Raw genomic sequence first — 12,129 nt, 5'->3', positions numbered from 1 at the left:
GAACTGGTACCCATGTGGGATCCTGGTGCGTTCAAGGCGAGGACTTTAGCCGCTAGGCCAAGGCGCCGGGCCCTCCTTCTCCAATTTTCTTTGTCATGTTCATGTGTCTATGATTTTAACGTCACGGTAAAAAAATGATTTTTTTTTAGCTTTATTAATTTTTCCCATCCTTGCCAAAAAACATGCTTCCTTGTTGGTCATTTAAAACAACATATTTAAGAATCTATTACACCTTCAGCGTGATGAGACTAAACATTTTATTTGTTTTCATGAGCAAACGTATGTGAAAAGCGATCTCGCATTCTCATCACCCTGCTGGGTCTGCATTCTTTCACAGTTCAGCAAAACTATTTGAAACAGTGATACAGACGGAGACTCTGGGACAGCAGCCAGCTCCCTAGGCTTTGTGTGTTCATTATATTCCTTCATCATACTTGGGAGCTTGTTTAGTTGAACTAAAAGAAGAATGTGCTGTGCTATGAGCAAAGCAAATAGAATGTTTTAATGAGAAGACGCTTAATTTCTCCTTGTGAAACTCTTCAGGCTCATGAGATATTGTTCTATTTTGTAGTTAATACGTCAATTGCCAATGTCACAGAAGTCAAGGAGAACATGACTTTTGGATCAACTTTAGTCACCAACCCAAATGGAGGGTTTCTGGTAAGGAAGAAAAGGAAAGAATGATATTGAATGACTACACAAATGGTATCATTTTAAGATCTTACAATATATTCTATGTAATTTTACATCTTTTTTTTTAAGGCATGTGGGCCTTTATACGCCTATAGATGTGGACATGTGCATTACACGACAGGAATCTGCTCTGACGTCAGCCCCACATTTCAAGTCATCAACTCTTTTGCCCCTGTTCAAGGTACAGATTTTATGCAATGTTCTTGCATGTTTGAAAAAGCATAAACAGTGAATGAGACCTGTGTATACACAGGAGCATACCAAAAAGCTTCAAGTATTTTCTTGGCTTCCAGCATTACCAATTTAGGTAATTGTTTGCTTTGCCAGTATATAACCAAACCTCACTGCTATGTCTGGAATTGATATTAGTTAGAACAACCTTTATAGAGTCATGTTTATACTTCACTGCTGGAACTGTTGCCTTGCTGTTACTCGAAGCCTGAGTGTCTTTGAGAAAACTTCAACTGAGGTATGTGCAGAATGAGAAATGTTACATAAAATTCATTTTAAGAAAATACCCAGACATATGCCTCATATATCGTTAGGTAAAATCAGTAGAGATGGGTTTTATTTGATAAAAATCCCAACACGTTACTTTTCTAAATCTGTTTTTTTTAAAGTATAAAAGGAATGTATCTACTTTGTAAAATGTCAGCTATGTTTTAAAAATTAGCCTCTTCCAGCCATGAAAACACTCCATAAGTATTTTAAAAGGTAGATTCCAAATTTTCACGATTGACTCCTTTCATTGCAGAATGCAGCACTCAACTGGACATAGTCATAGTACTGGATGGTTCCAACAGTATTTATCCCTGGGAAAGTGTTACGCATTTCTTAAATGACCTTATTGAAAGGATGGATATTGGTCCTAAACAGACACAGGTATGTGGCTCTTAGTTTTCATTTCTATTGTTACAATGATGCAAGTACACAAAGTTTAAGAAAACAAGGATTTCTTAAAACTAATACCATGAAAACAAAGGGTAAGTGTTATAATCTATATTCCTATTTTTATGCCTATTAAAAGGAGATATTATTTGGGCATTGTTACTTTTCCAAACACAGAATAATATGAAACCTGCCATTTTCAGCACTCTGGGATAATATCCCTTATCAATCCCTTTAAATTAATGATTTAGTTGATTTTTAATTTCAAAATAAGTGCAACAATGTTGAGAGAAAGGTTTCAAACTCCATAGAGAATATCTGCTATTCTAAGGAGCTCGTCACATTTTAACTTTCTCATATAAAAATAACTGACCATGGGATAATACATAAAGCCTGCTTTCTTCGTATAAATTATTTCCTTCCTTAAGTGAAAAACAAATGCTCCGTGCTCCAGTTGCAGAAAAATCAAAGAGTTATGTTTTTTTTGTATCTTTTCCTAAATATATTTTCTTATCACCACATAATAAAAAGACATTTCTCATATAGCTCTCCCATTTTGGATACTCATTTGCATTTAGTTATTTCAATATTTATTCAACTTATCTAGTCACATGGCTTAAAATCTGGAGCAGGTACAATGTATAATTGGCAAGTAAGATATTGAAGTGAACAGTAGCCAGAAAGCAGGTGCTAGAATTACAACCAGGCTCAAAGGCTATCGTAAACTTCAACAACTGCAGGAGAGCATAGGGGATTTTAGGACACTGGGAGGGCAATCCAGTGTTCTTCCCTTTTCTTCCTGGGATCCCTGCCATAGAGAAATGTTTGAGGTGTTGAAAAAGCTGTCTCACTTCATAAGTGTTTATATCATACCAAACATATTACACACGTCATATATATAAATATATATATATATATATATATATATATATATATATATATGTATGTATATATGTACTTCAAACCATTCATAGATAATGGAATCAAAACATGTTTATTTTGATGTAAAAATTTAAATCCATGTAGGTTTTTTTCATATTCATGCATTCTCTATAAATGTTTTAAAGACCATTCACATGCATAGTGCATAGACACAGGGCACTTCAAAAAGCACATGGAAAGTGGAAACAAAATGTAAGCTTGTTTTGGTGCAAAAATGTTTGAAATTGATGCATATGAGAGGTCTTCAAAAGTTGATGGAAAATTAATAAAAGTTCATGTTTTTTTTAATGTATTGCCCCTGAATAAATTTATGTTTTAGTTTCATCTTCTGCAGAGTTTTTGAAGTACTATGATTCATAGTTTTGTCCCATCCCTGCCCGCTATCACCAAAGGATAAACAGTTGAAGATTTCAAATTTGAACTCAATCCTCTTATCAAAGCAACATGTCCTATTTTATAAGATAAATTTCTTTTTATTTGAAAGGCTAATTTTACAGAGAGATCTTTCATCTATCTGCTGATTCACTTCCAAATGGCTGCAAACAGCCAGACCAGCGCTGGACCAATCAGGAGCCAGGAGCTTCCTTAGGTGCAGGGGACCAAGGACTAATAATAATCTTAAAACAACTGTAAACAGTTAACTTTAAAGCCATCTTAGTGTTTGGTTTTTACCTTCAAATTGGTGTTATCTATTTTACTCCAAAAATTAATGTATCTGTGGCTGTTTGTGAAAAATAGTATAGCTGTGACATGCTTGAAGCTGTTCTGCAACTTCAGGAAGACATTCTCCAAGACAGCTTCCAGATTGCCAGATTATGTGGAAGATCTATTCCCTTTTTCTTTTTAAGAATTCTCGTGGTTTTTCATAGTAGCTGAACCAATTTACATTCCTATAAACAGTGTGTAAGTGTTCTAGACCCCATCTTTGCCAGAATTTGTTGCTCTCCATCGTTTGGATTTTAGTGTGCTGAAGGGTGATGTGAGCAGGTTCCCAGGGCTTTGATTTCTACTTTCCTGACAGCTGGTGATGCTGAGCATTTTTTTCATTTATTGATTATCTATTTACATTTTTTTATAACTGTATATGGAAGTTCTTTGCCCATTTTTCAACTGGATTAGTTGTTTCTCTGTTATTTTAACTTGCTGAAAAATTCTGGATAATAACCCTTTGTCAGATAGGTGCTTTGCAAATAATTTTTTCCCATTCTGTTTAATTTCTCTTTATTCTATTGAACATTTCCTTTGCTGTGCAGAAGTTTCTGAATTGGACACAGTCCCGTTTGGTTAGCTTTTGTTGTTGTTGTTGTTGTTGTTGTTATTGTTGTTGTTGTTGCCTGTGCTATGAGGTCTTATCCGAAGAGTCACCTCCTTTACCAGTGTCTTGTAGTATTCGCCCAATATTGTCTTCCAGCAACTTCACAGCTAGAGCTTTGATCTATCTTGATTTTTTTTTGTTTATGGTAAGAGGCATTGGCCAGTATTCATTGTGAGATATATATATTCCAGTTTTGCCAGCGCCATTTGTTGAAGAGATCATCCTTATTCCCCTATATTATCTGAGCAAATTTGTTCAAAGTCAGTTAACTGTGTGTTTGTGGATTAATTTGTGGCTTTCTATTCTGTTCCATTCATTTGTATCTTAGTGTTTATGCCAATACTATGCTGTTTTAATCAAGAAAATCAAAATAGATAAACCTTTAGGCAGACTAAACCAGCACCAGCCCCCACAGCACCTTTCTTAATGCAACATTGTGCACTGTGTCATTTATAAGTATCCTCTGTCTTCACTCAAGAGAACCTGTTTCCAAAAGAGAGGAGCTGAATATATTTCCAATGTATATGTCACATTTTGCATTGATTATTCATCATATAGCTCCACCATATTCATTCATTCTTTGCTCATATATTCTCTGAGGGTTTACTGGGCACCAGCCCCTGTGCTAAGGCGTGGGATAATGTTGGAGAAAAAGACACAGATGTCCAGTTCATTATCTAAATAACAGCTCTTAGAAAGCTTGCTTCAAATATCTGGGTATTAGAACTGCACCCCAGACTTTCAGAATCAATCAGAATGTCTGAGGATGAAATGGCAGAGCATATACTTCTTAAATAGTTTAAAGTTTAAGAAACACTGGGCTAATACATTATTATACCCATGTGTGTGCATCTCTGTAATTCCTGCATACTTCAGATTATAAGAAGCTCAGGAATTAGGACTGAATATTGTTCTTATCTTACTCAATCTTTAGCCCAGTTCTTTGCTGAAAGAATAAACCAAAATAACCACTTATAGAAAAATGAGCATATTACAGTGATCCCAACTTTCTGTTTGTCTCTCATCAGTAGACATTTAATGAGCCATTTCTGCAATGGAAATCTTTACTATTCTTTTAAGTGTATTAATATTTTCATATGCACTTTCCAGATTTCCTTAACATTTCTTTTTATTTGGAGGCAGATTACAGTGACCATAATAGCCAGAGCTGAACTCATTCGAAGCCAGGAGCCAGAAGCTTTTTAGGGGTCTCCCATGCAGGTTCAGGATCCCAAGGTTTTGGGCCATCCTCAATTCCTTTCCCAGGCCACAAGCAGGGAGCTGAATTAGAACTGGCACCCATATGGGATCCCTGCATGAGCTAGGCAAGGAATTTAGCCATTAGACTACTGAGTCAGGCCCCGTTTATGGAGTTTTAAATGTAACACATTTAAACTCAGTTTAAAGTTTGACCTTCTTTCACTGAATTCAGAAAAAAAATTCATTCATAGAAAATGTGAAAAGACATTTCCTTTGGAAAGTAATGTGTACTGAAAAATATGCTTATCTTTCATGTGGTCAGACAGTAATTCTTTTCAAAAACATACAACTTGTTTGTTTTGACAACCATGTTCTTTCCTGATTGGTTGCTAACATGATTTAAGTAAGCTTGGGTTTTTGTGCTTCTTCACTTTAATGTGCTCAATTTTGACCTAAGATTGGATGAATTAGCTTTTAGAATTTCCCCTCTCCTTACTTATCCTCTTGACTTCTATTTTTGAAAGGCACAAATGTAAAAATGCACTTTAGGGAGATTATGGAGAAGTTGCCAGATTGAAAGCTAAGGGGTAGGGAAGAACTCCTTGGCATGTCATCTGTGTCAAAGGTATGAAAGCGTGAAGAATGAAGGTGACAAGTGTTATCACGAGGCTCTTCCCTGTAACAATCTCTCTGTGAATGGGGTCCTACAGTGATCTGAGCAGAAGTCGGCTGGAGTTGGGGTGCAGAGCTGCCCAGCGCCTGACTGCTGCCTGAATTGTGCTGAGGGTCTGATAGCAATGTCTAGCTGCTGACAGGCAAGTTGAAACAGGGGCAGCTGCACTGGGATTCGCCTGTACTCCCAGGATTTGTTAGAATGAAAAATGAGTGTTTCCCATGGGCCAGCATAGGTCACTCAGAGCCCTTAGCCAACATGAGGTCATGTCGCTCATCTCCTGGAAATGAGCGGATGCTTCTGAAGAAAAAAAAGCAGAACCTGTCTGTAATTCCTGGGAACTGAGGTAGTGAAATGAATTCCCTCTGGGCAAGGATGTAGGTGAGAGGGCTCAGTGAAGGGAGTTCGCCAGAGAGCCCACAGAAAACAAGGTGAAAGCACCTGGTAGGATCTTATTCATCTTAGGATGGTACCATGCCGGTAAGAATTTTTATGCCCCTTATTCATTTGCTCTACCTTGCCCCCTGGAGAGGTCATGAATGAGTTAACAGTCTTAGGGGAAACAAGTAAGCAGAGAGAAAACTACTCATGTTCCTTTCTTAGGCACGAGTTTCTTGCCTCCTTTAGGCTTTTTTTCATTTGTTTTATTGGAAAGGCATATAGACAGAGAGGCGGAAAGAAAGAGACAAAGATCTTCTGTCCATGGATTCACTCCCCAAACAGCCACCACGGCTGGAGCTGAGCCTATGCGAAGCTGGGAGCCAGGAGTCTCTTCAGGGTCTCCCAAGTGACTGCAGGGTCCCAAGGCTTTGAGCCGTCCTCAGCTGCTTTCCCAGGCCACAAGCAGGGAGCTGCATGGGAAGCTGGGCTGCTGAGATTAGAACTGATACACCATATGGGATCCTGGCGCATTCAAGACGAGGGCTTTAGCTGCTAGGCTATTGTGCTGGGCCCTGATTCTTAGCTTTGAGATACCAGTTGAAAGAAAAGTCCTGTGTTCTAATTTAAAATGTGGAACATGAGATTGATTGTATTTGCAGGATGAGAAAAGAAGATCAAATTGTAATTCCATATGGTCCTGTCTAAATCAAAATCCAAAGAGAAAACATCAAAGTCGCTGTATTGATTATAGTTAGACACTTGGCAAAATAAAGAGTGAACTTAATGTTTATTCTCTGCATAGACTTGTTTGCAAGCAGTGACAGGCAATTGCAAATATAGAAACCTTCATTGAAGGAATTTTCAGCTCCAAAAGAAGTGGGGGGCAAAACGAGGAAGGAAAATAGGAGAATAGCAAAGGAGGGACAGAGAAGGGGAAAGAAGAAGGAAGGGAAGAAAAAAACGGAGGAAGGGCTGGGGGAGGAGGCAGGGAGCAGAGATGCTCGCATGAATGTCTCTGTGTTAGTATACATTAGGGAAGTTCAGCATGGAGCATAAAAGCAGCCACTCCAAGCTGTTACGTTTCCGTGTGGCCATGTTATGCCTTTTACAAACATAGTCAGGAAATTTTTGCCAAACATTTCTTTTTTTTTTTATTTCAACCCAAGATGGAGTAAGCCCATAAAATTGTCTTTTTTAAAAAAGCCACCTATAAAAACAAACCTGAACCACTCTGAGCTTGCTATAAAAGATATTATGATATAAACATGACAGAGCTCTTATTGATCCTCAATACCTAAACGTAACATCGTTCTTAATAATAAATGAGAATGATATAAATATGTCAAATACGAATGCATTACCCTAAGTAAAACCAGTAAATTGTGAGACTTGATATAAAAGTGAAATATACTAATGGAACAATGTCTTGATTGTTCATGTCCAAAGTGTAGCATAGCATTAAACCAAGAAAAATGAAAGAGGAGTATTAATTAAATTTTAGGAATATTATTTATCTTTCTTTTTATGGCACATTTTACAGCCATTTCCCTGAAAGTTTTCAATAGGGGGCCTAGTTCCTTGTTTTTAGGTCTGAAAAGCAGCCTGATCTAGCCAGGCAGCCATGCCCTTGTCAGCCAGGCCCTATTTCTGAAAGTGCTGAATCTTCTCATCTGTCTCCTGGGCTTCGTTCTCCCGCACCTCCACCCATCACACACCTGACTAGTCATTCCAGAGTCAAGTTGAGATCCTTTGCTTGGATAAAAATCTCCTGTAGCTGCCTATTAACTACATTCCAAGTTCTCCAAGGAACAAAAGGGCTTTGAGTACCTCGCCCCAATCGTTCCTGGCACCCCCTATTTTCCCTCCTTCCCATCCAACTTCTTGCCCTTCAGCTACTCCTCAGCCCTGCCCTGTCCTGTCCTCAGCTGCCCCGCACAGAAATGTGCTCTGCTCACGTTGAGCTCTCAGCCTTTGCATGCCCTTCTGTACCCCTGGTCCTACTTACTAGGAGAACCTCTTAGGTTAGTTCCAGTATCACTTTCTCTACTTCTCTGTGGTTGTCCAGCACACCCTTCGCCTTCCTCTCCTGTTTCCCTTAACATTTGCTCCCCCTCATTTGTTGGTCTGATTCCTCAGGAGCATGACTGTTTGTTTTGTAGATTGTTTCTCCTGGTAGACTGTGAATTCCATGCAGACAGGACTGAACTTTCCTTTTTGTATTCATGAGATATAGTCTACATTGTATGTATAATCAGACACATAAAAGAGTCATTCATGTTGGGGAAAATGGGCTTCCTGGAAGTTTTTGTTTCTGCTGGATTAAAACATTGTGATTGCCTTGACTTCTTTCTCTCACTCTGCTCCTTGAAGTCAGATTGATCCACTGAAGTAGAACACACTTGCTTGAGGAGAATCCCTGGACTCCTGCCCTCTACCTTGGGCTTCTGGCTGTCTTTACAGGTGTATTCTCATCTAGCCCCATTCATCCCTCTCCACATACAGTGAGTCAACTTTCCATTAATCTTTTCTGTCATTGCATTTTTTGAGCCAAGGCCATTTTCATATTCCATCAAGCAAGAGGCCAACTAATGACACACTTTTAGAATCTGTATCTAGTGTCTGTTTGAGTTTATTTATATTTTTGAGGTCTCATTTCCTTAGGAAACAATCATGCCCCCCGAATGAATCATTCCCATTTATGTCCATCTTCTTAGGCTAAAAGGTTAAGCCCAGACTCAGCTCACCCAGCTTCAGATGGTTTGTGTTAAGTAACTCAGTTTGCAACCTGTGTTATCATCCTATTCATGTCCCCCACTTAATCATGTCAGAAGTGCACTGTAGAGCATGACTCTTGTATCATAGTTTAGTGAAAGGAACTATGCACTGGCCAGACAAACGTCTGAGCTCTTTTCATTGCAAGCAGTTGTGTAACATGGAAAAATCTCATTGTTTTACGTTATTATTATTCCTTAAATAGGTTCTTGATTTGACCCTGTTATGCATTGAATGAAAGATCAGAAGCTTAGTGAACAGAAGGGATTACAATTTAGGTGCTGCGGTTCTATCTCTGAAATAACAATGGAAGTGAATAGTGTAATTCTAAATGAATAAACAATTATATTCATTCCTGACTTTTGACTCACTATACATAATAACTGTTTTAAACACATCTGTTCTTAAACTCTCTTGACATTTAAGACATTCATTAACGTGACTTTCAGTTTCATGAAAGAATAAGCAGAGATTTCTGATTTCATGATTTCTGACACTGCTGTATATTATCACCTTTACTTTTCTTCCTCTATATTTTCTGCTCCAAAAAGGACTTGTATCACTTGATAATTAATTTCAGCCAACAGATATTTTTGAAGCATTTGGTTAATAAAGTGCTGTCAAGGGGTCAAGGACAAATTTTTAAAAAGTAGGAAAATTTTACTCTAGGTCCCCAAAAGCTTAGAACTTAGACATGACAATGGTGGGGGGGGGCATTTGGTCTGCAGTTTAAGGTGCTAGAGGCTCATTATTAGAATTCCTATATTCCAACCTGGCTTCCAGCTCTTGCTAACATACACAATGGGAAGCACCAATGATGGCTCCATTCATAGTGTCCCTGGCACTCATGTGGGAGACCTGGCTTGAATTCAGGGAAGAAGCATATTATGGAAAACTTTTGCATGAATTTCAGTTTTGTTTTCAACAAAACAAACGTCTTTAAATCCATCTTTTGTGAACTTTTTGAAGTCCCCTCCTGCTCCCAATACATGTTATGTTTACATGAATCTATTTCATCTGCCTTGAATTATAAACTAAGCTGGACTGCAACTTCAATGAAATTTCATCTCACCAATTGTCAGAATAGCAGTATAAGTGTTTATTTTGTGCGTTGACACCTTTCCTATAATAAAAGGAAGTCAGTGGTCCCAGTTTCTGTGAAACTCTGTCAGGTTCTCACCCAACATTAGCCTGGGACCTGCACTTAACATCATTTCCCTGAGATTTGAATTTCCATTGCTCCCTCGTCTCATTTCCCACACTCCTTTGTATCTCTTTTTCTGCTTATCATTCTTTCGCTGCTATCTAAGCTTTCCACATGCTCATGTGAAATAGTGTTGTCATCCAGTAAGAATGTATGAGAGTCAGTGGTGTGCAAAGCCAAACAGTAGTGAGGGATAAGAGAATACTCAGCCATGACATAGCCCATGCCCTTTACCCCGGCACCCGCCTTTCCAGTGTACAATGTTGCTGGGGAGATAAATTGTCCAAAACAGTTGAGAAGAATGTGGGTACTCATGGGCATGTTTGCTTCTGAGTTCCCAGAAGAAGATGATGATGGGATGCTGGCAAATAGGTAGGAAAAGGTTCATAAAGTGTAACTTGCATCATGAAGAATGGGCCGGATTTTGCTTATTTGGAGGAACAAGACAGAGAATTCAGTAGGGGTAAAGTTCATACTAGGAAGTCCTAAAGATGAGAATGAATAGAGAAATAAAATGCTACTGAAAGTCAGGGAGAGAAAAAAATGGATTTTAACAGATCTTAACTGAGAGACTGAAGTTCCATATTCTTTTTAAATTGGAATAAAGGTTATTGTAAAGTATATTTGAAAGTCATTGATACAGGCAATGGACTTTTGGAACAGGGAAGATGTGATGAAATCAAAATACTTGTTAATGTGATGATAACATGTAGAAAGATTTGAGCACAGTGGAAGCCTACGGAGGGAGATCAGCAGTGCCGAGACAATCCATTGTTACAGCCTAGGATCAAGGCCATGACTCTTCATCAAGGCTCAGGTAGGGATGGAGGAAAGTACTGGATCATTCCCTCAGGCTCTGCTCCCCACAGAAAAGTCCAGCAGAAGGGTTTAAAAAAATAGTGACTTACTAGCAAATCACTCCCACCAGATATTAGGGAGAGATTTAGGGAAGAATACGATTAGCAACAGAGTACCAGCAAAGCATGATTTTCAGTCATGTCCAGGCCTTGCCCTGGAGTGGAAGGGGAGCTCCACCTGGAGCCCCAAGATTGATTTCTGAGTCCCTGCACTAGGGGATTGCCTGTGTAGTGGGCCAAGGGTCAGAAAGGAGAAAACCACTCCTTTCTGGGATATAAGCCACTCAAGAACCCAAGGATGGTCTGCTGATGAGTCTCAGGCGTAGTCATTCGGAGCAAAATGTAAGGACTGTATGAGGCTCGTGTGTTACAATTTACAGAGTGTCTTTGCAGAAGGGAGATGCTTGGGCCGGGCACCGTGACCTAGCGGCTAAAGTCCTCGCCTTGAGCGTGCCTGGATCCCCTATGGGCACCAGTTCTAATCCTGGCAGCTCCACTTCCCATCCAGCGCCCTGCTTGTGCCCTGGCAAAGAAGTAGAGGATGGCCCGAAACCTTGGGATCCTGTCCCCATGTGGGAGACACTGAGGAGGCTCTGGGCTCCTGGCTTTGGATCAGCTCAGCTCCAGCCATTGTGGTCACTTGAGTGAATCATCAGACGGAAGGTCTTCCTCTCTATCTCTCCTCCTCTCTGTATATCTGACTTTGCAATAAAAAATTTAAAAAAGGGAGATGCTTGTTTAGGGGAAAAAGAGAGACACTAACCTAACCATAGATCTTTGACTTAGTGCAGTTTTGAATTTTGTTAGTATTTATCATGTGTGGATTATTTGTTCACATAATCTAATAGTACGAGGTAGGTTCTATAAGATGTGGAAAATAGGTTTTTCATGTAAAATATAAATGTATATCTGGCACAAAGCACCCCTAGTCAGTTGACATGCCTTCCACCTCTTTTCATACACATTTGTCCCCATGTATAAGTGACATGTTCTCTTACTCCCAAGAAAGTTGCAAATTATGACAAGAATTTGGTTGAAGCCAATACATAAAAAGGGTGTTCATTTATTTGCTTAAAAAAATAAGGAGAGACTATTGAGCAGTGCTCAGATGTGTAATTGCTCATAATTTTGAAAGGAAGCCAGTCTGTGACTTTCGTCAGTATCACAGATACATAGACAGATGAGATGATTGGACTTAACCAGA

General features: G+C 39.0%; 1 protein-coding gene across 1 annotated transcript in view; it reads left to right on the top strand.

The window, feature by feature from the left end:
- Positions 1-12,129, top strand: part of ITGA1 (integrin subunit alpha 1) — a 92,199-nt gene that overhangs the window by 20,269 nt on the left and 59,801 nt on the right. Inside the window, exons 3-5 of the mRNA XM_004583792.3 lie at positions 572-660; positions 763-874; positions 1,448-1,575. Of these exons, the coding sequence (XP_004583849.2) occupies positions 572-660; positions 763-874; positions 1,448-1,575 (329 nt within the window). The remainder of the gene's footprint in view (positions 1-571; positions 661-762; positions 875-1,447; positions 1,576-12,129) is intronic.

This window comes from Ochotona princeps, chromosome 23 (assembly GCF_030435755.1).
Source record: "Ochotona princeps isolate mOchPri1 chromosome 23, mOchPri1.hap1, whole genome shotgun sequence".
Taxonomy (NCBI): domain Eukaryota; kingdom Metazoa; phylum Chordata; class Mammalia; order Lagomorpha; family Ochotonidae; genus Ochotona; species Ochotona princeps.
The sequence above is the reverse complement of the archived record's forward strand: the minus strand, read 5'-3'. Positions and strand labels throughout refer to the sequence as shown.